This window comes from Cnephaeus nilssonii (assembly GCF_951640355.1).
Source record: "Cnephaeus nilssonii genome assembly, chromosome: 1".
In the NCBI taxonomy this organism is placed as follows: Eukaryota; Metazoa; Chordata; class Mammalia; order Chiroptera; family Vespertilionidae; genus Cnephaeus; species Cnephaeus nilssonii.
In genome coordinates, this window is record NC_137072.1 from 50,803,206 (window position 1) to 50,830,835 (window position 27,630).

General features: G+C 40.6%; 1 protein-coding gene across 1 annotated transcript in view; it reads right to left on the reverse strand.

Moving 5' to 3' along the window:
* Window positions 1–5,278: 5,278 nt before the first annotated feature.
* The window catches only part of DAPP1 (dual adaptor of phosphotyrosine and 3-phosphoinositides 1), a 50,917-nt gene continuing 28,565 nt past the window's right edge, over window positions 5,279–27,630 (reverse strand). The window contains exons 4-9 of the mRNA XM_079776969.1: window positions 23,638–23,768; window positions 12,779–12,826; window positions 11,437–11,499; window positions 10,461–10,546; window positions 8,257–8,344; window positions 5,279–6,914 (exon numbers count right to left, since the gene is read on the reverse strand). Coding sequence (XP_079633095.1) covers window positions 6,846–6,914; window positions 8,257–8,344; window positions 10,461–10,546; window positions 11,437–11,499; window positions 12,779–12,826; window positions 23,638–23,768 — 485 coding nt within the window. The 3' untranslated portion in view covers window positions 5,279–6,845. The remainder of the gene's footprint in view (window positions 6,915–8,256; window positions 8,345–10,460; window positions 10,547–11,436; window positions 11,500–12,778; window positions 12,827–23,637; window positions 23,769–27,630) is intronic.

The following is a 27,630-nucleotide window of genomic DNA, read 5'->3' on the forward strand; positions in this document are numbered from 1 at the left end:
TGGGTTCTTTGACAATCAGTTTGTCCTGGTACAGTTCAGTACACATGCATTGAAGACCTGTTGGCATTCACAGAACTACCACATTGTAGAACTCTTAAGGAGCACAATTCACTTCATATTTCCGTGCTCCAGGGGTGCATTTTACATGGAATGTGTGCAAATGTGGTCCTTGAGTTGTGGAGTGAGGTAGTGGGCCAGGCACTGTGCCTGCTTCTTTCCCTCCCTCCCTCCCCCTCCTTAAATCCTATACAATATGAGACTAAATTGTGGTACCTACCTTTAAAGAACTTATTGTTCAGTAAATGAAACAGATATGTGAAATGCTGTGATAAAGGATGCTATAGAAACAAAATAGGGGCATTTATTTATTTAGCATTAGATTCTGCTTTATTTTGAGAGAATAGGGGCATTTGAATTGGGCAAGAACAAAAGCCTTTACAAAGAAGTAGAGGCAAGAGAGATTCTTTAACTGCAGGGAACTATACATAGTTAATCGTTACACTCTAATGAAGTATTAGACACACCAATTATAATCCAGAATTGCCATTATCTGGATTATTGGTGTCTAGGAGATTTTTGCTAATGCAATGATTCATAAAACAAGAAGGTCTTTTATAAATGAGGTGACACATTTTAATTGCAGGTAATAAGTATGCATCTAAAAACCCCAGAAAAGGTTATAAGTAGCGATACTTAACCTCTGCCTGGCAAATACTGCTACTATTAAAATTTCTATTCGAAGGGGTGTAACAAATTATTCTATAGTTCATCTGGAAAAATAAGGTGAAAATCTCTTAAGAAGTTTTGAAAAGGTAGTATAAAACTAAATTAGGTACACAGCTGGACAGATTAATGGCACAGACTAACCCAGGACCAGGCCTTAGTACATACCGCATTTTTCTGTGTATATGACGCCCCTTGTATAAGACGCCCCCCACTTTTCCAACCCAAAATTAAGAAATTAATATTTTCAACAAAATAGAACACATTTTTATTTAGTAATTACTTCAGGTATTGTTTACATAACAGTACTATGATATTATGCAGCATATTTTATTCAGCCTCTTGCATCACTGCTCTCTTCTTCATCACTATTAGTTCCAGATATATCAATTCTTCAACTTCTATTGTATGACTGCTATCTTCTGAGTCACTGTCTATATATGTGAGTTCATCATAAACTGGTGGCATTTTCTAAGCTAACTTTGTGTTCTCATGGCCAACCCTTCTCTCCTCATGAAAGCACCATTTTGCCTTTCCTATAAAATCAACAATGTTCATTTCACTTGAAACATTCTTGCCTGACATTGAATAAGCTTAGTTGACACATAAGCCACTCTGGCGCTGCTCCATAACCCAAGTCTTAAGCCTCTGCTGCAAGTTTGCCCATTTTGCTGGTTTTCCTCTTAAGGCCTTCTTTTTTGGCATCTTAAGGCATTGTTCTTCCTGTTTTCTCCACTGTCTGATCAGACACTCAGTGGGAGGAGGTCCAAATTGTCTCTGCAGCTCTATTTCTATGCTCTTTTGCATAGCTGATTACATTCACTTTGAATTTTGCAGAGTAAGACAATTGCTTATCGGTATTTACCTTATTTTTTGACATCTTTATGGGCTCAGAACACTCTGGTCCCTGTTACATCTGTGCACTCTCCACCTCCAATTATGGCATCAGCTGACGTCAGTAACAATAAGGCTTGTGATTGGAGGAAGCCTGTTTGACAAGGTATGAGCTGCTACACACCTGCGCGGCTCCCGCCATTTTCAGTCTAATGATTTTAGAAAAAAATTGCATCTTATACACAGAAAAATACGATACATATGAGGACTTAAAAGGTGACATCTTAAGTCAATGGGGAAATTATTATTCAATAGTTAGTAGGACAAGCATTTTTTTATACTCTGTTTATAGAATTGTTATGCCTCTTTATGAGGGACAATTGGGCAATCTCTCTCAAACTTTCAAATACTAGGATTCTCCAGAGAAACAACCTACAGACACAAAATAATGTTTAATTTGGGTATTCCAGGGCCAGTCAAGTTGACACAAAATTAACCTTTATACCCAACAATTCCACTTCGAGATGTTTATTCTACTGACACATAGGGACATGCACAATATTAGCAGGCCCTTAATTTTTTGTTGGACTTATTTCCTACCCTCAGGCACATAGATGTCTTACAAATAAGCCTAGAGTACTTGGTACTTCTTGTTCCCTATGTCCAAACAGTATGCTGTCATCAATGCGGTGGACCAATGTGAGAGAGGCTTGTGGAAAGAGAGGTGGTCAGGGTGTGCACGGACTAAATCACAACATAGCGCTGGAGAACGGATCAACCCCTGAGGTAGGAAAGTGAAAGGTGTATTGCTGGCCTTGCCAGATAAACTGCTTCAGATGCTCTTTACTAAATATCAAGAAAAGAGAGGAAAAAAAACAACACACCAGTTGCTAGATCAGTAATTGCCGTATACCAGGTATCAGGGGGGGTGTTAAATTTGTTCACGCCATGGAATCACATCTGGGACAGCTGCAATTGGAGTCACCCCCTGGTTAAATTTGTCATCATCCACTGTCATGCTCCAGGAGCCATCTATTTTCTGCACAGGCCAAATAGGCACGCCGAATGAGGATGTGCGGATCCCCACCCTTGCGTCCTCTAGCCTTTGATGGTGGCACTAATCTCTGAAATCCCTCCATTGCTCTTGGTTTGCTATCTTTCTACGCAGAGGCAGTTGCAGTGGTCTACATTCGTCCTTTCTAGCCATGATAGCCCTCATGCCGTGGCTCAGAAAACCCGCGTGGGTATTTGCCCGTTGCTGCGTATGCCTTCACCAATGTTGCTTCCTGGAACTAGGGCAATGACCGCAGGTTCCCGAGCCCACTGGACCGCTTCTCTGGTTCCATCCTTGTTGCTTCTGTGGAAAACCCAGTCCCTCTTAAATGCCGTCCAGATATTTCTGGGAGTCCCCATGGGGCCCTTTACATGTACTCCTGAAACCAGTTTTTGCAGACACCACATGGCACCTGTCAATTTCATTTGCCCTTGTCTCTGTTCTCTGGGATGAGCTTTGTCCCCCAGCCTTGGCCATTGCTGCTGCTGCTGACAGAAGACAAGGATGCCTAGAGGCAGCTGAAGGCGAAGGATGCCATCTTCACGGCTGTAAATGGGACACGTCAGGGTCTGTCCCTTGAGACTAGTGAAAAAACATCTTTAGGTTTTGCCAAGCACCTGAGTAGTAGACAAGAATGTGCTCAGATTTACCCTATTACAGATGTCCATAACTCAGCAATAAAACATGCTCCTCAACCCTCTCTACCTTCAGGTGAATCCTTTCTCAAGAAGGCTTTTGGTTCCTTTTACCTGCCAGTCCTTTAGACCAGAGCTCCTCAAAACATGCTCTGCAGACTGGGCTGTTCTGTCCATTAGCGGTATGGGACAAGTACAGAAATTGAGAGCTGCAAAATCTTACAGCAATTGGACATAGTGACTTTATGTCTGTAGAACCTGATAATAAAGTTGGGATGATGATATTTGTATTTTTACTTCATTTTTCTAACAATGTATTTTTATTGGATTTTATAAAATTCCAGTCTGAAATGAAAGGGGGCAGGGGTGGGGGGCACAGTGGATCTAATCCTTCACCATAGATGATTTAGGAAACTCTGCTTGACACCATGCCCTGACAGCCTGAACCCGTAGTGAAGCAGGGTGGCCTCAAGCCTGGAAGTCCTCTATGGACTGTACTTGCTCAGGTGAGGATCTAAGAACCTGGTCTCTCACGTGCCACGTGGGCAGGAAGAGAAAGGCTCTAGCCTACTGACTGTTCCGATGTCCAGTGGCTCTGGAGTAGGGGGCAGGGTTCCCTCCAAGGCAGTAATAGCCATCCCCACATGGGTGACTCTCCTGGTCCGGAGGGAACATTGCTTCTGTGGGTAAGATACTCCCAGAGGAATTCTGAGAATACAGTAGTCCCCCTTTATTCACAGTCAGTGGTTGGCAAACCGCGGCTCGCGATTGAAACTTCGTGGCCCATGCGCAGAAGTCGGTTTTCGGCTCTCAAAAGAAATTTCCATCGTTGTACTGTTGATATTTGGCTCTGTTGACTAATGAGTTTGCCGACCACTGTTCACAGTCATACTTTCTGGGGTTTCAGTTACTTGTAGTCAATCATGGTCTGAAAATATTAAATGAAAATTCCAGATATTTTGAGAGAGAGAGAGACCACACTCATGACTTTTATTACAGTGTATTATTATAATTGTCCTATTTTATTAGTTATTATTGTTAATCTCTTACTGTGCCTAATTTATAAATTAAATTTTATCATAGTTATGTGTGTATAGGAAATTTATAGGGTTTGGTACTACTGGTATCTGCAGTTTCAGGCATGCACTGGGGGTCTTGGATCATATTCCCCAGGAATAAGGGGGCACTACTGTGTGTCTTAACACACTGCAGACCAGTAGTTTTATTGCTAGCTTTACCCAGTAGCCAGACAAGTTTCTATTGAACGAGTACAAAAAACATTTTACTTAAATGTTAAAGGCATGCTTTAAAATTAAATACCCATTGCATTTTGAAGTTATTTATTACATGTTCTTGCAAGCTAATATTTTTTAAAGTATGATACTTGGTAAAACACTGTGCAATATGAGGCGCGAATTCTCGCGATCCGTCCACAATGTGTTAAGTACTGCCTTGGTGATAACCACATACCTGAGAGCACACATGGCCGGACACAGACACACCACTGGAGCTTCTCCGGAACAGCCTCACTCAGATCTGCCATTGGCACACGACATTTCCCTTACCTGGGACTTGTAGGAAGAGCTGAGGGCCTCCTCTCAGGAGGTGCAATCATGGCCACTTTTCAGGGCTGCTGACAGGTAAAGTATCTAGCACAGTACTAATGACATAGTAGATACATGTTAGCTCGCCTTTTTCATGTCAAACCCTCAAAAAAAAAAAAAAAAAAAGGCTATATCCCCACTGCAGCACACTCTCCATCACAGAGCTTTGTGTGCTTCACCTGCAGTATTTACCTTACGTACCTCTATATGTTATCATGTATGTATTATCTTTTCCATGTTCAACTAAGAAATCCTTGAAGACCCAGACTACTTCTTCAACTCAGAATCCTTTGGCGCTCATAGTCTAACCGATATGGATGCTTCATTGCTATTTGTGATATTGATCAGTTGAATTCAAGTTACAGATATTAAAAACTTTTTAATGGGAAAATAACAAACACAGAGAAGCATACTCTTTTTAATAATCATAACCAAAGAACATAAATAAACATGACATATTTTACAATAGGTAAAAAATGATATTGCCTACACAAACAATACCCTTGGATCTGAGAAAACAAAACATAAAACCATACATCTCAGTAAGGATACATTTGTAACTCCTTACTTTGCAAATGTAACATAATACCTTTTAACTTGACATCTGCTTTATCTAATATGATACAAATATTACAAAATATACTAACCATCTTTTTTAAATATACAAAACTTTCTGAGACCTAGGAACTTTACAGAAAAGCTAATTTGCCCCGCTGTTCCTTTGGACTGAAAGAGCATTGTTACGGCTTTGCACCATAATCTTTGTATCTGGGGGTTCTTCCTCTACTTCTCCTCCCTTCAAACTTCTGGCTAGAGAAAAAAGGGAGTATTAAGAAAGATAATGGAACCTATTTATGAGCTTTGGATGACAGTATTGCATTCCCCTCTTTCAATCTCCTTATTCTAGTCTGAAAATGCTAGGTAACAAACATGCCATTATACACTGCATGTGGACTTAGTATTGCTCCCTCAACCGACAACAGAAGTTGCCCTGGAATAAGGTGCAGGGCGCTCCGTCCTCTCGGTGCCGGGTGATTCTTACTTCTCTTGGGCCAGTTGCCTCTGGGGGAGGGGCTGCTGTAGCACGCTTTTCTTGAGAGGGCCCTTGCAGTGGGTTTGGAGAAATGTTGGATGAAGGTACCTTAGTGCTCACGTGTGCTCTATCATTGTTATAATAATAACTGTAATACTATTGTCATTAAACTATGTCATCTGCTACATTATTAACCTTCCTCAATTAGTTTTCTCACTCTTTATAACATTTTCTCCAAAACGGTTAAAGGATAATTTTTAGATTATACCTTCCTTTATGGTTCCACCTAATCATCCATAAGGCATTTAGTTCTCACAGGTTTATCATTAGAAGGGAAGGAAGAACCCACCAGATTCTGAGCCTTTTACAAAGAGAAAATAAATACTGCAAACATTATCTATTACAGTTTGGAAATTGTTTTTGTTTTTTTGTATAAAGGGGGGGGAAAAGCAGAATAACCCTATTTCCCCCTGCCCAACCCAATCTTTGATGTTTGCTATCTCAATATGCTTTCTAAAGAGGCAGCCTGAGCCTCAAAGTAGACAGCTGTTTCCTTCCTGGGTAATAGCACAACCTGGATGTCAGATAAGCTGACCACGACAGAGTAGGACTCGGGGCAAACAAAGTCCACAAGCTTGGACCACGATAAGGGAAAACAAGCCCTTTCTCTTCTACTGTGCGTTCCAAGAGTGAGCACACTGGGTGTGGCAGCTAGCTGCACCAGTTTTCATCAGAACGACGGCGACTCGGTATTCTGAAGGAGATGACAACATCTTGAAGGGCAGCAGCTTCCCATGAGTCAGCAAATGTGGTGTGTTCAGAAAGATCCTAGTCAGCATCTGCTTTTGATTTGTTTTTAAAGAAAAATCCGTAGTCAGCTTTCAGCGGAGGCCTGCTATGGATCACAGCAGTGGCGAGCATGCCACCCTGCTGTCGGGCCAGGGCATCCCCGAGGGAAAGGTCTACTTAAAGATGAACGACTGAGATCGAATCGTGCCTTCCCTTTGGTCGAGCTGTTTTCTTATTTGAGACTGTAATAAAATGCACATACATGTGTATGAGTTATTGAGCAATTTTACGATAATGAACTCTGGCTTGAACAAATATTAAATAAGACATGCTGATTAGTAAGAAAACCATGCAACTATAAATTATCATGTGCTCCCTCCCCAAGTTTTAATCTTTTTTTTTTTTTCAGGAGAACTATAGTAAAGTGGTTGCTCAAACGTGTGCATATTGGGAATTGGCCTAATATTTATACTTATCCATAAAGTGCAATACTAGTAAATGAATCCAAAGAAGACAGAGATCTAAATTTATTGATATGGGAAGATGTTCCCAATATGTTATTAGGTAGAGTGAGCAGGTAAAGAACACTTAAGAATTATTAGATTTTGTTTTAAAATATTTATTGGTATAGGGAAATGTCTGAAACTATGTGCATTTGATGTATTTTTAACCTTAATGATTATATATTGCTATATATAATGATTATATATTGCTTGCATAATTATAAAACTGGAAAAATAAGACATTCATTCATATCTCAGCAAAGTTTCCATATGGCAAAATATTTCCCACTGAATATCAAATACATTAGAACCATCTCAAATGAGTGGTATATTTATTTGGATTTCAAACAGAAAAGATAACCAAATCAAAAGTTCCAGTATCTAGAAAGGAAGTTTCAACAAGATTCTAATTACCAGCTAATTTCATAAAAACTTAATTGGGAAAATTTGTTTATGTTATAAATATCCAGGGTTTCAAGATAATATGTCTACAGGAAATTTTAGAAAGCTTGAAGGCCAAGTTCTGGGAAAGCAGTTCACTAACTTACAAACACATATGAAAAATGTATGAGATTGATATATTTTTATAATCATTCCCTATTTCCCCTGGGAGGTATATAGAAAGCAGTTAAATTACCTGTTGTCCTTGACCTGGATAAAGTAATGCTTATGCTCGAAATTAAGCTAAGTACCCAGGGCAAGCTTTCTTCTCTGGCAATTTAAAAGGATTTTCTACTATAGAAATATGTCAACTTTCCTCTGTCTGACTCCCTGGTCCCACTTGTCCTCCTCCAGGCAAACTTGGCCAAGCCTGCACACTTAAAGGAAGACCGATAGACACTCAGGCGCAAGGCGAAGGCTCTGGGGCTGAGACGCCAGTGCAGGTCCATCCTTTCTCTTTTTACCCCTTTCTGCAGCCCTTCCATGTCCCAAAAGAATGAACAGACTATGCCACAAGCCTGCAAGTAGATATCCCAGTGATCTCAGGATTGTCTGATTCTTTCAACAGAAATGTGTCTCCAATCATCGCCATGTTATTTCTGAGAACTCGGCATCCACCCAGAAAACTCGTTTAACTCACCAGTTTCCAGCGTAATATCTTGATCCACTCATCAGCTTCTACTCCTGTCTTTGCACAGAGGTAAAATGTCCTGAACGGAAATACTAAGCTGATAGGATGAAAGAAAGAAGGTAAGACACTCCAGGTGGTGAGCTGAATATGTATTAGTTACACACTAATTAGAGTACTCCAAGAGAACAAGAATTGACAAAGGGCCTGGGGAGCAACCTGGTATTCCTGCCGGCACTCTGCAGAAATGTCAAGGATGCTGTAGATTCATGTTATCATTATGGGCTAGATTTATATTTTCTAATGAGAATTCAAAGAAGAGGAAACTATGTCCAGGACACCCCCATATCCTTTTGTCTTAGACTGAATACAACACTTCCATGTTTATTCGGCTGATCTGTAAAATGACTCAGAACCTGTGCTATGACTCAAAGAGCATGCAAGATAAAGAGTTTGATGAAGGAACTCATTTGGGTTAGCTTGCTTCAATGAGAAAAACGCTGCCCCCCTGTGGATGTAGCCAGAATTAGCTATTTAGGACTGGGAGAAAAAGACAATGAAACAAACGTAGCTAGTCCTTCTGCCCATCTCTGGCCATGAGTTAGTCTCTGCTGGAGGGAAGGTGAACTTTCCTAGTAGGTACAAAAGACTTGTTCTAATATATGATAGCTTTTCATTTGATTGTCTCTTTGACTATAGAGTCAAAATCATTTGACCAATAAGGTCAGGTCAGCCTTAGCTTACATCTTGCCTATACTCCCTGTGCTTACAGTTGAGATGCAAAATACCAAACATCTTTTTCCCTTTCATTAAAAATAAATAAATAAATAAAAAGCCTTGAACTAAAATTCAGAATGGTTTCTATATCCTAAAGCCCAAACAACGTATTCTGTTTACACCAGTAATTAATGCTGAATAGATGAAAGGTCAGTCCCTGTGTACAGAAGGTACACCTTGATGCTAGGCCCAGTTGAGGGGTGGGTGGGCTGTGGGGGCAGGGAGGGAGTGACATTGTACACACATTGTACAAAACTGGTTTCTGGAATCATCATTGTTTGGTATTCCCTGTGGGAGACATTATTACTTGGCTATTAATACAGATATTTTCCTTTCTTCTTACCAACAGAATTCCATGGCCATGAGTTAGATGACAAATTATAATTAGTTGAAGCGAACTATAACGATGCTAGTACCCTTTTCTTGCTTCCTCTGCTGCCGGCAATAGCCGTGGGACCCAGGCTAGGCCAATGAGATATGAGGGGAAATCTGATAGGAGACCTTCTGGGGAAATACCTGCCTTCCTGATAAAAATGGACAGGCATAGCTGATGCCATCCCTACATCTTTTGTCACGACTTACATGAACTCTAGAGTAGCAAGCATGAGGAAAAGGCCAACAAAACTGTAGAGGCACAGGATCTGACCTTGTCAAGACAGCTGCCTGCCTCCAAGTACTTTGTTATATGAGAAATATAAACCCCTGCTAGCTCATATGATTCCTTTATGCAAATGTTTGAAGACGTCTACTCTTGGTTGATACTATAGAATTAATGTCCATTTTCTTAGGTGTGATAATGGTATTGTAGTTGTAGCAGTGACACTTTTATTCTTAGGAGATGCATCTTGAAGTATTTAGGGATAGTGTGTCATGGTGTCTGCAATTTACCTTCCATTGGTTCAGGTAAAAATGTGATTAGATAGAGATAAAGCAAATATTAACAATTGATGTATCTAGGTGAGGGATATATGGATATATGTCTTTCAACTTTTGTATGCTTGAAAACTTTAAAATAAAAATTGGTGGGAAATAAGATACCTCTCTCTCAAGATACTTGACTTCTTCCAGTTAGAAAATTGTCATGCTAGACTGATTATGTTAGAACAAAACACTTTTGTGTCATCTCCCAGAAATTGTCATAACAATACAAATTGCCCATCATTGGAGTTAACCAAGTTATAAATGAGGGGAAAACTCCAAAAGAATAAAGCTGTTTAAGGTGAATGGCATCCCCTTATGCCTATCACACTTGGGCAGTGCACAGCCTAATCAATTGTACCTGGCAGACGTGTGCACTCCTAACATAAATGCCTTGTGTGATGACTAAACCCACGCCACCCACATCAAAACATTTGTACACATTAAGACAGTTTCTTATTCCTCAGTTAAAACACCTGGCAAGGAGACTTTAAAAACATTTCCCTTATAAAACAACTTACCAAAAACAGTTTACTCTTTCCTGTGAGTAATCAAACTGTACAGCTGAACATTCTGTTAAGTCTAGGATCCGAATTGGTTCTGGTGACTTAAAAACAAAAAAAGCAACCTATGTCATCATAAAAAACACAGATCTGTTCATTTATTTCCCTAACAAATCCTCCACCATGTGTAACTGTCAATTTCCCTTTCATCAAGGGGATGGATAATAGAAAACCTACTAAGGGAAGAAACGCAATTCTGGTTTGAAAGTTGGCCTACGGAGCACTAAGAGGACATTGATTTATCAATTTTAATTTGATGGAGATGGATTTTAACATATGGAAGGGTGTCATTTTTCTCTTGTGGTTTTAAATTTTAGTTTATTTATTTTTTTTAAAATATATTTTTGTTGATTTCAGAGAAGAAGAGAGAGATAGATACATCAATGATGAGACAGAATCATTGATCAGCTGCCTCGGGCACTCCCCTTACTGGGGATTGAGCCCATGACCTGGGCATGTGCCCTTGACCGAAATCAAACCTGGGATCCTTCCATCCGCAGGCCGATGCTCTATCCACTGAGCCAAACCAGTGAGGGCATCTCTTGCGTTTTTAAACTTCTGCTTTCTCAGAAAGTTTGTACTGGGGAAGTGAGAAGAAACAAAATAAATTTGAATTGGTTTAGTGAAATGGATATGGGACCTCGACATACTTTTAATAGAGGGAGAAATCGCTGTAAAAGGCAGTTAATGCTTTGTGGCAGGAAAGGGATTCTATTGCCCTAGTTTAGCTGGTCCCAAGAGCAGTTCCTGGGACACACATCTCATCTTTGCCAAAAAAACTTGGCTCATATCAGGAGTCAAGAACTCAACTCTCCACTGATTTATTAGGTGTTTCAGGTGTTCATGAGGAAAATTTTAGGGATTTTAAAGGCAGATGTTCCTTTCATCTAGAGAGCTGATGTTTAAAGGGAAAATGTATTATTATGTTTCTCACCATCTGGTCTTTGAAGTATTTCAGTTCATTCCTGTGCAAAGTGAACCACCTTGTTTTCCAGGTCTGAGAAAGAAATAATCAGATCATGTAGGTTTGGAATACAGAAATGCAGTATTTCAACAAGATAATTTCCTTTTGATTAAAAAAAAGTCTAAAAGATTAGATACAAGAAAATATTCTTGTGGTGTCACTTCTGATAAAAAGTTTCAAAATACCTACAAAAATTATAATGATTCGGTGCATTAAGCTCATAGTAAAGGCAAGGATATCATTAGCATATTTAAACAAATAAAAAATAGCTTACTGTAAATATTCAAGGTGTTTTGTAACAAACACTAACATTTTCATCTCATTAACTCTGTTATAAGAAGAATACATTTCACTTTTTGAGCATCTGCTGCGGGTACATACTATCCTTGAAGATTTACATATATTACAGCCAATTCTCATACAATGCCAAATATTATTATTCTTGTTTTACAAATATGCAAATTGAGGTGTAGGAACCTCAAACTACACAGCACTCTAAACTTTGCCTAAGAATTCTACGGCATTGATGGCAAAAACTGTTGTTCCCCACATCTTTTTGTTTACTAACTGAACCCTAATCTTATCCTGAGTGCCAATGTGCCTGGTTACAATGGATTTAAAAATAAACCTGCTGTGAATATGAATACTTCCTGTCCTCAGGGAGTATCCAGTCCAGCAGAGACACAAATAACTAAATAAATATGTAGGTTCAATTCAAGCAGGGAAGTACCCTTGAGAGAGATTAATTACCCTGACTCTTAAAATAGGAAGGGTAGAGATAGTACATAAAGGTCTTCTTGGCACAGTAAAATAAAAGAGTAACTTTAAAAATATGATCACATAAATGGAGGGACAATTAGTTGCCCGGGAGTAGTCAAGTCCTAAATTGTGTTTTCTTTGGGATTTAAAATACAAACAACATAGTTACATTAATGCCAGTGATGGTTTTTGCCCACTTTTAGCTAACATTTTATACAATTTTAACTCCTTTGTTAATAAAATGTTTTTATATAAATATGCTGGAGTTAACTTGCTCCTCCTCCTCCATCATTCCATTAAAAAAGGATTGTATTTTTTTCTTGGGTATTAACTGTAGGCTACTCTGATACATTTGGCTCTGTCAGAAAATAGTCAAGTAATTTTCCAGAATTTTAGCTAACATTGGCCATTAAGATGAACCCTTGAAACAGATAAATCTTATAACTAGGTTGAAATGAGCAGGCAATTCTGCTTTTAAAAAGGGTCAAAGTGAGAACTCCATGACATGTTGTCTTTCTTCATGGCTGGCACCAGCAAACGCATGCCTCCTTACCTTGACCAGGCCTCCCTGCTTGGTGAGGTAACCTTCCTTGGTGCCCAGCTGGAAAAGAGAGAAGCACCAAATGAAGCCCAGAACTATGCCAACATGATCTTTGTCTTTCTATTTCTGTCCTGCCTTTAAATAAAACACGTTTGCCTTTGATCTTTAAATAATCACCTTTCATTCTTCACCTAGGCCCTTGAAAATCCTTCCTGTGTTGTGAGAGACTGTCAGGCTGGACTGTCTTGCATAATTCTGTAGCAACAGGCAACGACTGAAATACTCTCTTCTGACAGGATTTAGCTATTTGCAAACAATAAACCACATCATACCACTGATAAAAGCCAGTGTTGGGCCAAGTGTGTCCTGTGAAACCCAGCTGCTTGGATTGCTGCAGGGTATTAGGCACACAAGCATGCACGCACACATTGACGCTGGGTCAACCCTTTTGGGAAACTGGATTAAGCAAAATGAAGGAATTTCTTCATTTCCGTGCTTCCCAAAGTCTGTATTGTGCTCATGTGACTTTTTAAAAGGGAATGTTGGAAATACTACTCCAATATTTATTTTATTGCATAATCCTCCACCAAACGCCTCTTCAGTTTTTCATAGACCATCTTTGGTGACCTGTATTCCATGGAGCAGACTTTCTGGAATGCAGGTTTATTTATACTTGATTCATCCAAAAGGAATTGGAAGTGAGAATGAGTCATTTCTACGAACACATACATCATTAATTCAAGGGTAATAATATCATACACTTCCCTAGCAACTATAAAATGTAACAAATGATAAGGGACTGTAGTAATAGAAATTTGCATAAAATAAGAACCCTAAGATGAAGAAATGTATAGGTTTCGGCAGGAATTGAACTCCTGGTAGGATATTTTGTCCTAATATGGTGTTATGATATATCTTATATTAGTAAGGAAAAAGTGAGTAAAAATTGGGAAATAACTTAGCTGACATCAAGGTTCTTTTTATGGGAGTTTCCAGAGTATTTTTTCTTGAGGTAAATTCTCCCTCCAAATAAAAAGAGGAACAACAACTACCACAGTAAAAAGAGTTAAAGCACCAAATAAATATCACCACTTCTTTTAATATTCTTTGGCATTAAAGTAAGGATGAACTTCCCAAGTGTTCATTTAAATAATATTAAACAATATTGGTGAATTTGATTTAGCATAATCAGTTTGATTTATTTTGGCATTTAAAGGAAATTGAAGTGACTGAACTTAGTTTGGTTGTTATATTATGGAAATGGCAAAACAATTTAAGATTTTGGGTTGTTGCAGGCAAAATAATTAAGGGTAAATTGTTATATAGAAGGCCCTTATAGAATTGTTCATTGAAATCAAGCTCCCCACTTCATCTTACCTCCATTCAAGCAATATGCTATAAATCTAGTATTTTTGTAAGGTTTCGGTAGATAACTGGAAGGCGGCAGAGGGAAGAGCTGAGAATATTAATTTTATTCATGTTCTCAGGAGGTAAGAAAGGAAATAATTATATAGCAGATTTATCTTTTAAAAGATTTATGATCTGTAATAGGAAAGATATTTATAAGTGTCCCAAATTGGAAACCACCTAAATGTTTAAAAATAAAGGATGAGTCTTTCTACTATCCTTTTTATCTGCTTGTGTGCCTGTCTGCCTTAACTTTAGTCAAAAGTCACTGGGTGGGGTGGAGCAAGTAGGCATCAATGTGAGGGCATTGTACCCCAGAACAGGGTGGGACCAAGCAGGATACAGAGAGCATCTGTGTGGACAACGGCGGCTGCAACAGCTTGGAATTTTGTGTTGAAGCCTGGCAGGTTTCTGTCTGGGGGGATGCAGGTGGCAGACAAGGCTTAGTTTTAGAGCCAAGTCAGGCTAGGTGGGCATCTGAGGTGAGGGTAAGAGTGGCAATGGCCAGGCAGTGGTTCCTGGGCAATAGGAGATTGCTACATTTGATTGATCACACATACGTGTGTTGAAGATAACGGGGTCTATATTCCTCACTGTGGGAGAAGGGAGTTACAAATATGAAAAGTGGAAAAACTAGAATGAGCCTTATAGTGTTGGATCAGGATTGGAGGAATTGGCAGAAACCCACACATATAGATAGGTATAGATATATAAACATATGTAGAGAGGTAGATATAGAAATAGAAGTAGAAATAAATATAGATATCAATATAGGTATATGTACATTGGTATATAATATATACTTTTGCTAGCTCTGTTCTCAGAGTGGGCTGGGAGAGTGACATCCTAATAACAATAAGCATGGTACCCAGGTCTTGGTTTCTAAAGTACTATGCTCCAGAAAAAAAGAACAGAATTTATTGGAGAAATAGCTGATTTTAGATATGGATGTAAGGAACGTACAGGATAAGCCTGGAACATTTTTGGTATACCAGAAAGTAAGAACATTCTCAAAGAATTATGAGGCTATAATGACATAGAAGTCACCTCGAATGGGTTCTTATTGGCCAATCTGGGAAAATGTAAAGGATCAAAATAAATAATGATAGTCATGATTATAAACATTGATATAAAAATAAATGATTGCAGAGATTCAGAAAATAAAAAGCTTTTTCTTATAGTAGAATGACAACCTACATATGTAAAAGGAAAACCAGAATCACAGAATCACCATTTGGCAACAATCTTACCTTATAATAGACAAATATGCAAATTGACCGCACCTTCGCTACGCCCAAGCCACGCCCACCAACCGAGCCACGCCCACCAACCACGCCCACCAGGAAACCGTTGCAGGGACGTTGGGGTGTGGCGAGCCCAAGGCCGGGAAAGACGCGGGGCGGAGGTTTTCCCGGCCTTGGGCACCAGCGGGGAGCCTGCACCGATCGCAGGAAACCACTGGGGGTCGGCTCCTGCGATCGGTAGCAGGGACGCTGGGTGCGGCCGAGCCCAAGGCCACTGCCCGGGGCCAAGCCCCGACCCTGAAAAAGGCAGAAGGCGGTGGCCACAGCCAAGGCCTGGGTCCCAGGTGCCGGCAGAAATCTGGTGCAGGCAGCCAGGTGAATGAAGGTCTATTGCACGAATCTTCGTGCAAACAGGCTACTAGTATAGTAATAAATAGCCAAGAAATATCTATGGATGCTAAAATTGGTGGATAAAAGTTTAATGAAACTACCCAGCCGGTGTGCTTGGTGATTGAGCATCAACCTATGAACCAGGAGGTCATGGTTCAATTCTCGGTCAGCATGCATGCCTGGATTTCCAGCTAGATCCCCAGTTGGGGGCATGCAGGAGGCAGCCAATCAATGATTCTCTCTCATTATTGATGTTTCTATCTCTCGCTCCCTCTCCCTTCCTCTCTGAAATCAATAAAAATATATTTTTTATAAAGTTTAATGAAATAAGATATTTACTTAGTTTCAACCTCTCCCAAAATATTTATTAATAAAAAATGGAGCCCTAGCTGGTTTGGCTCAGTGGATACAGCGTCAGCCTGTGGACCAAAGGGTCCCGGGTTCGATTCCAGTCAAGGGCACATGCCCAGGGTTTCGGGCTCGATCCCCAGTGGGGGGTGTGCAGGAGGCATCCAATCAATGATTCTCTCTCATCATTGATGTTTCTATCTCTCTCTTCCTCTCCCTTCCTCTCTGAAATCAATAAAAATACATTTAAAAAAATAAAAAATGGAATAAAGTGATTTTAAAGTGAAGAAACTTGGCAGATACCACCTAATCAAGCAATCAAACACACCTCAATGAGACAAATCGAAATTATGTTCCACCTGTGGGAGAAGGGAGTTACAAATATGAAAAGTGGAAAAACTAGAATGACAAGTGCAGATATCACCTTTGTTGTATTTCTACCAAAAATGCAAAACCTGAATCTAATCTCAAGGCATCATCAGACAAATCAAAGTTGAAGAATAGTTCACAAAATAACTGGCCTTTAATTTTCAGAAGTGTCGAAGTCATGAAATCAAGGAAAAACTGAGGAAGTGTTCCAGAGTGAAGAATACTCAAGAACTGGGACAAATAAATGCCACTTGTGATTGTGGACTGAACCCTTTTGCTGTATAGGACTTTATTGGGAAAACTGGCGAAACCCGAATGAGATCCGTGGATGGGACAGTGGTGCTGTATCAATGTTAATTTTCTAATTTGAGTGGCTGTATGTGGTTATGTAGGCAAATGTTCTTGTGTGTAGCAAATACACACTGAAGTATTGGGGTGATGGGGCATCATGTAGGCACTTTACTCTCAAATGGCTCAGGAACAAACACATTTCTTTGTACTATCCTTTCTTTTAAATTTTTATTGAATTTATTGGGCTGACATTTGTTAATAAAGTTATATAGGTTTCAGGTGTACAATTCTATAATACAATCAGCTGTATATTGCATTGTGTGTTCACCACCCCAAATCACCATTTATCCCCACTTTATCCATTTCTACCTCCTCACTTCCCCTCTCCCTCTGATAATCATCATGTTGTTGTCTATGTCTATGAGGTTTTTTTCCTTTGCTTAATCCCTTCGCCTTTACACCCAGTCCCCAAACCCTCTGAAAGTTGTCAGTTTGTTCTCTGTATCTATCAGTCTGTTTCTATTTTGTTTGTTTATTTTGCTCATTACATTCCACATATAAGTGAAATCATATGGTCTTTCTCTGACTGGCTTATTTCACTTAGCTTAATACTCTCCAGGTCTATCCATGCTGTTGCAAATGGTAAGGTTTCCTACTTGGCTATTGTAAATAACGCTGCTATGAACATAGGAGTAGATATATTCTTTTGAATTAGTGTTTCAGGTTTCTTCAGATATATTCCTAGAAGTGGAATCACTGAGTCATATTAACACTTTTTTGAGGTAACTCCATACTGCTTTCCACAGTGGCTGCACCAATCTGCATTCCTACCAATAGTGCACGAGGTTACCCCTTCTCTGCACCATTGGCAAATATGTTCTTCCATTCAGTGGATTGTCTTTTCATTTTGTTGGTGGTTTCCTTTGTTATGCAAAATCTTTTTAATTTAATGTAGTCCCATTTGTGTATTTTTTTTCTTTTGTTTCCCTTGCTCAAAGTGAAAATATTGCTACAAGAAATGTCTGAGATTTTACTGCCTACATTTTCTTCTAGGATTTTTAGGGTTTTGAGTCTAACATTTAAGCCTTTAATCCATTTTAAGTTTATTCTTATGTATCATATAATTTTTGTACTATCCTTGCAATTTTTTTCTGTAAATTTGAAATTATCCTCTCTAATAATAGACAAATATGCAAATTGACCATACCTCCAACACACCCACAAGCCACACCCACCATCCAAACAGAGCGAGTATGCAAATTAACCCAAACCAAGATGGCTACAGCCACAGAGAGCAAGGTTTCCTAGGTAACAGAGGAAGCCAAGCTTTCCGCCTGCCCTTGCCAGGCCTAAGCCTCTACTCAAGCTACAAAGTTTCAATTATAGAAGGTAAACAAATTCAAACAAATGGCGGCAGAATGGAGCTTGAGAGAGCAGGCCAGGGTTGCCGCCGGCAACAGGGGAAGCAAAGCTTTCCGCACACCCTGGCCGGGCCCACCCGCTTAAGGCAACAAAGTTTCAATTATAACCCCAACAGAAATGGCTGCCAGCTGGCCTCGGAGGGAGCCCCAGGCTTGGCTCCGCTCCAGGCTACAAAGTTTCAATTGTAGAAGGAAAATAAATTCCAGATACCAGGGCCTCTGCTTGGGTTGCCAGGGGGCGTGGCCGGCCTGCAAACCACCATAGGCCCCTCGCTCAGGCCGCCCCACGCCCCAAGGGAAACCCCACCTGATCCGGGACGCCCTTCAGGGCAAACCAGCTGGCCCCCACCCCTGTACCAGGCCTCTATCCTATCTAATAAAAGAGTACTATGCAGATTGATCATCACTGCAACACACAATATAGCTGCCCCCATGTGGTCAAAGATCCTGCCCCCATGTGGACACAAGATGGCCACCACAAGATGGCCAGCAGGATAGGGCAGTTGGGAGGCACCCAGCCTGCAAGGGAGGGCAGTTGAGAGGGACCAAGCCTGCAAGGGAGGGGAGTTGGAGGTGATCAACCCTGCAGGAGAGGGCAGTTAGGGGTGACCAGGCCGACAGAGGAGGGAAGTTGGGGGCACACAGGCTGGCAGCAGAGTGGTTTAGGGGGTGATCAGGCTGGCAGGCAGAAGCGGTTAGGGGCAATCAGGAAGTCAGGCAGGCAAGCAGTTGGGAGCCAGCAATCCTGGATTGTGAGAGGGATGTCTGACTGCCCGTTTAGGCCCGATCCCACTGGGATCGGGCCTAAACGGGCAGTCAGACATCCCTCAAGGGGTCCCATATTGGAGAGAGTACAGGCTGGGCTGAGGGACAACCCCCCTCTGTGCACGAATTTCGTGCACCGGGCCTCTAGTTTAAAATAATAAATAGCATGTATATATTCAAAAAATCTTGAACAACCACAAAAACAGAATGTAAAAACATAATAAAGGATTAACTAAATAAAAATGGTATATCCAAATATTGGAATATTTAGGAATTTGTTTTAATTATGTTTTAGGGGACTATGTAAGGACATGGGAGATTCCATAGATAATTAATTAAACAAGCACATTGTAACTAATTACAATGAAGAGCTCATTATATATAATCTATTTGTTTTATATATATATATATAATATATAATCTTTTTGTTTGTATATATAATATATAATCTTATTCAAGAAAAAAGCTAGAAAGATCAACACAAAATTGTTAAATGTGAGAAGAGCTTCAAAGACAGAATATTAAAAAGGCAAACATACAAGGGGAGTGTCAAAGAAAAAGAACTATGAAATATGTTAAAGAGATAACAGAATAAAGAGAGAACGTTTATTGCAGAAGCAAAGGGAACGGAAATTTTAGAAGGAAGTTGTTAAAAATGTCAAATACCACAAAAGGAAAGCAATGAAGCTGGCATTTTAGATAGGACCTATTCTACATTAGACACTTGGACTATATTATGTCACTTAATCTCTACCCACATAACTAATTGGCATTTTACATTTCCCAGGTTCAAACCCACTCCTCCTGCCACCTTAGCCATCTCAGTAAATGGAGAAGTGTTTACCCTGTTGCTCTTTCTTTCACATAGCACATTCAATCTATCAGTAAGTCTTGTCTCCGCTCTATGACCCAGTGATTCCACTTTGGGGAATATATCCAAAGAAATTCCAAACACTAATTTGAAAGAATATATGCAACCCTATGTTCATTGTAGCATTATTTACAATAGCCAAGATTTGGAAGCAACCCAAGTGCTCATCAGTAGATAAGTGGATGAAAAAGCTGTGGTATGTTTACACAATAGAATACTACTCTTCTGAAAAAAGAAAGAAAGAAAGAAAGAAAGAAAGAAAGAAAGAAAGAAAGAAAGAAAGGAAGGAAGGAAGGAAGGAAGGAAGGAAGGAAGGAAGGAAGGAAGGAAGGAAGGAAGGAAGGAAAGAAGGAAGGAAGGAAGGAAGGAAGGAAGGAAGGAAGGAAGGAAGGAAGGAAGGAAGGAAGGAAGAAAGAAAGGAAGGAAGAAAGAAAGAGAAAATCTTACCTTTTGCAAGCATGGATGGACCTGGAGAGTATTATGCTACGTGAAGTAAGTCCAAGAAAGACCATATGATTACACTTATATTGGAATCTAATGAACTAACAAACAAAATAGAAACAGACTCATAGATACAGAGAACAGACTGACAGCTGTCTGAGTGGAGTGAGGTTGAGGGGTTGGGTGAAAAGGGTGAATAGATTAAACAAAACAAAAAAAACCCTCATAGACAACAGTATGGTGATTATCAGTGGGAAAGGGGGCTGGTGGAGGTAGAGGTGGGTAAAGTGGGGGTAAATGGTAATGGAAAAAGATATGACTTAGGGTGGTAGACACACAATACAATATACAGATGACATATTACAGAATTGTACACCTGAAACCTATATAATTTTATTAACCAGTGTCACCCCAATAAAGTCAATTAAAAGAGAAAAAACTTTAAATAAGTAAATTAGTTAAATTTCATCCTATCTCAGGAACCCAATCCTATGTTGTTTATAAAATAGACTAATAGTAATTTCCCCAAATGCAGTTGCCAAAGGATGTTAAACAGTGTTACACAAGCATCTACATTTCTGGGCAATGGGACATCTGTTTTCATTTTCACTTCAAGCAAGAAGTTCTTTTTTTCGGTAAATAGGACTTAATTTTCTTTCTCTACTGCTAGAGCTTATGAAAGACCTGCATCCCAAAAAGGGAAGATAGAAGTCTGGAAGCCCTCAGAGCTCTCAGTTTGGAGATGGTGGTACAGTAAAGTTGGCATTGGGGACAACAATGAAGGCTGATAACTCATGTTCAGTAAGGGACAAGAGCATCTGATCCAACCAGGACTATTTTCCCAGCCAGCTGGTCCAGTTATCAATTATTTTCTAGTGAGGACTAATATGAGATACTTCAGTATCCACTAGAAACCCTTTGTTTTTAAATGATATTTTTATTGATTTCAGAGAGGGAGAGAGGGAGAGATATAGAAACATCAATGATGAGAAAGAATCATTGATCAGCTGCCTCCTGCACACCCCCTACTGGGGATCGGGCCCACAATCCGGGCATGTGGCCTTGACCGGAATCGAACCGGGACCCTTCAGTCCCCAGGCCGATGCTCTATCCACTGAGCCAAACCAGCTAGGGCCACTAGAAACCCTTTATAATTTTCTGTCTATATGAATGCACAAAAAAAACTTCATGGACTTCTGATTATATAGTGTGAGTGCAGTCATTCTCAACCATTCATTCACTGTTTTAAAAACTCCATTATACAGAATCTTCTATATATGATCATATTTAGATATTTGGGCAGGTAAATCATCTGATACCTGGAGTGAGCAAAGGAGGTAAGTAATAAGGCTTCCAGGTTTTGGTCTAAACTTGCAGTGGTCGGCAAACTCATTAGTCAACAGAGCCAAATATCAACAGTATAACGATTGAAATTTCTTTTGAGAGCCAAATTTTTTAAACTTAAACTTCTCCTAATGACACTTCTTCAAAATAGACTCGCCCAGGCCGTGGTATTTTGTGGAAGAGCCACACTCAAGGGGCCAAAGAGCCGCAGTTTGCCGACCACAGTCTAAAGTGATCTGCTTCTTTCTACTTCTCATGCTCACACCAACTCTTCAAATTAGGTGTTACCTGCATTTTACTTTTGATAAAGGACACACATAAGGTATGGTATAACTGACCTTGAATGAAGATCTTTAAAAGAAGCGTAAAGGGGAGAATGTGACATTAAACTGAGACTACAAGTGAATGAGATGGTGAAGTGATAGGTGGTGGGGTAAGGAAGGGTAAAGAAGAAAGTTAAGAATGATGGGGTCTACTGGGAAAACAGAAAAAGAATTAAAAGGTAGGTCTTGATTTGTTCTTTGGTCTGATGACGATTTGTCTTATTTTCCCAAATTTCTTTAGTTCTGAGGTCTGATGCTTCCTCCTCCAACTCGTAACAAAGCTAAAATATCTTTCTCAACCAATTTGCAGAATCTTACTTTTTGAGTAGATGCAGCTTCGTGACAAGAATGCAATGTGTGCTGTGAACCTGGCTAGGCGGTAAAGCTACGCTACAAGCTATGATTCCTGTCCTGAGAAGTGCCAGGCTGCTGGGGGTAGTTGTGACGAGTCCAGAATAAAGGCAAACAGAGGGTGCTTGGGAGCACAAAAGCGGGGCATTTTACAGGAAACTAGGAGAAGCTTGGAAGTCTTTCTGGAAGATACTGATCCCTGATGCAAGTCCTGAAAAATGAGGAGACAGCGTGGCGTGGGTAGCATTTCAGATGCAGGGCAGGAAGGAGGAGCACAATCAGAAATGCATGTTGTTGAGAGAGGCAGGTTCCACAGCGTGAGTGTGGGCACAGCCTGAGGTGAGGCCAGGGGTGTGAGCAGGGTCCAGGCCAGCTGAGAAGACCGTGGACACCACAGAAGGATGTTAACAGGAAGGTATGTGGTGAATCTGTTTTTTAAGAGCGATGTCTTTGGTGGCAGAGTAGGAAAAGTACGGCAGAGACAGAGAGGTCACACATATTTTAGTAGAATTGTAGCCGAATATCTCCAAGTGAATATTTTTTCACGTGTAATGGTTGCTATCTAGAATTAGTTCTTGTTGTTTCGTTTGTGCGTTGTCTTCTTTATTATCTGCACAAACCCAGAGGTCTCGTTCCAGGAATAGTCAGCAAACAAAAAGAAGGAGAATAGAGGAGCCTTGAGCGTAATGTAGGGCAGAGGGTGCTGCAGAGGAATCTTCGCAGGTCACAGCTCCCAGAACAAACAGAAGTGGACTCTCAGGAGAACAATGAGTGCGCTGGCTGCACTCACACTGCGCAATGGCCCTGTTACAGAGAAGGGCAGGTGTTTTCTGTCTGTGCCCTTCATCCAGGGAAGGAAAAAAAGGCTAAGAAAAAACATCCCCAGGGTTTGCAGTACAATATTTTTGAAAAGTAGTTTTTTCCATATACAGTTGAAATGTAGAAGAAAATTGTTTTCTTTATTTTAGAAACTTGTTGAAGAATAATAGTTCAGTCGACTATGTGAACTTGAATACCTCTCACCCATTCTAGCATGCACTAGTTTGACTAAGTGAGGATGGAGATTTAAGTGCTATTTTCTAAGTGTTTAAGATCCTCTCAATAATCGCATTGCATTTTTTTTTTATGATTTATGCTGAACCAGATAAACTGAGTCATAAGCTTCAAACCTTATGTTCCTTTCCAGGTTTTATGTCCCAAGTGAGAATTTTTATGTGAGCAAACATACTTTGAAAGTATATTACTCTTACTGCACATCATTGCTATTGGACAGCAAGAAAGCTGTGTCAGATTGATGGCCACTTACCGAAGGCGCAGTGGGCACCAGATCATCTTCCGTTCTTCCTGTCTGCATTGCTGTGTGAACCCGGACTGATTCATAAATGGCAGGTTCTTCCACTTTTCTTGGATAGGGATGTTTCAGAACAATCAGAGTGCCTGTATGGAGGGGAAAAACATATTCATATAGTTTCCCCAGAAAGGAGGTCCAAATGCTAACAATGCGATAGCTGTGGCTGGATGGCAGTCTCTTGTTTGTGCACGTATTCACTTGTTTATTTTCCCAGCATTCACTGAGTACCACGGTGTGCCAGGCGCTTGAGCTGGACACTGGCGATATGAGGGGTGATGAGATGATTTCTGGCTTCCTAGTGCTCAGAGAGAACTGTCAGTGGATATCACTTAACAAATAGTCATTTACTTATTTCTTTTTCTTTTATTTTAACGAATAGTCATTTAAACTAGAACAGGTTAAGAGACCAATGTCAGCGATATGAACAAAGCTGGCTGGTGACTTTCGGAGAACTTACCCTGAAGAACTAACCCTTCCATGGAATGAGTCAGAAAATCTTTCCTAGAAAAGGCGATATTGATCTAGACCTTAGGCCAGTGATGGGCAACCTTTTGAGCTTGGTGTGTCAAACTTTGCCAAAAAACTGAGCATAACTCGGGTAGTGTGTCACTTTGAGGAAAAAAAACTAACTCCAAGACTCTAGTCGCAAATGTTTCATCCTCAGGAGCAGCAAATGTTTCATCCTCGGCATGCGGCCGCGTGTCATCAGAAATGGCTACGCGTGTCAGTGCTGACACACGTGTCATAGGTTCGCCATCACTGCCTTAGGCAATAACTGGAAGTTTTCCAGTAGACTTTACAAAAGTCATGAATCCAAACCCCACGAATGCACTGGGATATAGGAGGATTTATTCCACTGCCCTTATTTCTTACTAGTTTTAGAACAAACTTGTAACAAATCACTGGGTCTCAAAAAAGTGTACTCACAGCTTCTCTCTACTGTCTCCTACTACCGACCTAACGAAATAAACTAACCGAAGCCTTTGCGTATCTTAAGTGGATTTGCTGTGAATATTCACTTCTATCTGCAGGAGGGCAGTCCAGGCAGGAATCGGGCTCTGCCCAGGGCCAGGCTTGGGCATGCCACTCAGGGGCCGAGGGCAGTTCTGACTCTATGCTTCCAACCCCAAGTCCAAAGTTCCCCATTCTGATCTTTCCCTTCCCCCAATCAATCAGTCTATCCGAAGCTAGAAACTCTGACTGCAGAAAAGTAAGTTAAGGTATTCCCTCCACTTTGCTATGACTTCTTCCTTTTTATTTTACTTGGGTCTCTTATACGGCAGGCTGGGGATTGTGCTAGACACTGGGGTAGATTAAAGAATTCAGTAAGTCAACAAATATTTACTGAGCTCTACTAAAAGTGTCAGGCACTTGTCTAGATACAACAGCAAACAAAGGAGGTATCGCATCTGCTCTGTGGCAGGGGAGACAGAAAAAGAAAAAAGAAAAAAATAATATGTCAGGTGAGAGAAGTGCTTTGAACAAACTAATAGAGAAGGTAAAGGAATAGAGAGCCAAAAGCATGGGGTTGGGTGAGGGTGACATTTATATGGGTGGTCAGAAAGACTCCTTTGAAAAGGTAATTTGAAAAAGTGTAGGAAGTACAGACCTTGAATTGGAGTAAGAGAAAGGCAATGAGGAGAGAAAAATACCTCCTCTGTAATTATAAAACCCTAATTAATAACGATAAACCTACAAACAAAACAAAACCTTCCTACCGTGCTTGAGTACACATGAGGTACTCGCTGCCCAAACACAACTGCAGCCTCGGATACCTGGGCCCAGATAATGCGCTGCTCCTCACATGAAAAGGAGCATTGAGAAAAGCCATTGATCGTGACCCCGGTAATGAATGGGAGACTCCGGTCTCCTCCTCTTTCTGCACTTAGCTCACGTCAGTGGCGTTGGGAACACAATGAAAATGGCCTTTTGCAGTTATCAGAAGCCCCACTCCTGCCCTGGCACATGGTCTGTGCTCTCTTTTGTCAGTGTGATCCCTTCATGAGAAAGATCGAGTCATATCAGGACAAGGTTACAGTGTGACAGTCAGAATGAAAGCGTCGACGCCTAAATCAAGAGCAGCCGTTGTGCAGGCTCAGGGCTCTGTGAAGTCCTTAGACGGCAGATGCCTGATGAACCGGGGACTGGCACTATGTGGCCTACCCCAGAGAAACACCACCAGCGACATGCCTGGCACCACCCTGATGTCATGGAAAGAGCCAACACGACCACTTGGTACCTGTTGACCTTGGACAATCCCTCTAGCTTTTGTTTCCTCCTCTGACAAGGGAGAATCATTACCCTTTCTTCACAAGCTTGTTTTAGGCACCTATAAAGAAGTGTTTGCGAAAGGTTTATAAAAATGTTAGATGTTATTCTACTTTGATGTAGAGTATTTTAAAATCCTAAATGAAAGTCCAGTGTTCAGCATCTCTGGGACAATGGATTTTGAAATGTCAAGTTAAAGGGATAATGTGCAGCATTCTGCTAAGAATAACAATGACAGTTGTCTGATAGCCTCTGACTACAGTGCTAAGACATATTAGTGCCTCTGGACACTGTGGAGCACAGGGGAACTGGAGCCCAGGGATCGAAGCAGCTCACAGATGAGAAGGAATGTGAAAGCTTGTGCTTTCTCTTCAAAGTCAGTGCCAAATTTTTATCCTGTTCCATATGAAAATAATTTTTTAAATGATGCTCTAGAAAGATGCACCTATTCAATCTTCTTTTTTTTTTTTTGCATATAATCAGCATTCATATCTCCCAGCATACTCCTATTGGCTCTATTTTCTTATTGCTGCTGTAACAAATCACAAGCATAATGACTTAAAATAACTCAGATTTGTAATCTTACAGTTCTGGAAGTCAGACGTCATTTCAGAGTGTGACTGATCTAAAAACCAAGGTATTGACAGGGCTGCTTCCCTCCTGGAGGCTCTGGAGGAGACTCCATTCCTTTGCCTTTTCTAGCTTCCAGAGGCTGCCTGCATTCCTTGACTGGTCGCCCTACCCCTCCATCTTCTAAGCCAGCAACAGCAGGTCAAGTCTTCTCATGCTGGTTCTCCCTCTTCTTTTTTTGTCCTTCAGTTATAAGGACCCTGTGATTACACTCGGCCCACCTGGACAATCCAGGATTATCTCCCCATCTCAATGGCAGCTGATTAGTGGCTTTAATTAATCTGAAAGCTTATTTCCCTCTCACCATGTAACGTAACTTATTCACAGGTCCAGGGAGACATGTGGGCATCTTTGAGGGGGCTGTTATCCTGCCTACCAGTCTCAGTCCTGGGCAGGGGATAGCCATAGGGCCAGTTATGCTGCCATGTAAGCTTCTCTGGGCCAGTGTTGCTCCCTGAGCCTGTTTGCTTTTAACCACTTGGTATTATAAAGCCGTTGCCTTTACAACAGGCACATTTCCAAACCCTGGGAGCCCCTCAGAGCAGATATGATTCCAAATTTATCTTTGCATCCCTACCTCTTGATAGAGTTTCCGACATAATGACGTCTTGATGAGTGAATGAATGAACAAATAAATGAATGAATAAATGTCACAGTAATTCAGGTTTAAGGCAGGAAAGAGCCTGGGATAACCAGCCTCCAAAGTTCACAACCATCCTGGCCTGCCTGGGGCAAGGACAAGGCAATAACTTCAAGCGTGGCTCTCCATATCTTCATTGGCGGGACCCAAATTCTATTTCAAAAGTCTCTTCTAAAGTTTAACCAATAGAAGCTAAACTGAAAGAAATTATATTAAGTCAACCAGGAAAGTAGAACTGACTATAAATTGATTTTAACTAGTAAGACCATGAAAGAGGTCAGACTGAATGGTACAATGAAGAAAATGATAAACTCCTTACAAAACGGCAACTTCCGCTGATAAAAACCTGGCTTCCTTAAAGACAGGTCTCCTTATTTGACCATTCTTCCCAAGGAAGGGCCAATATATAG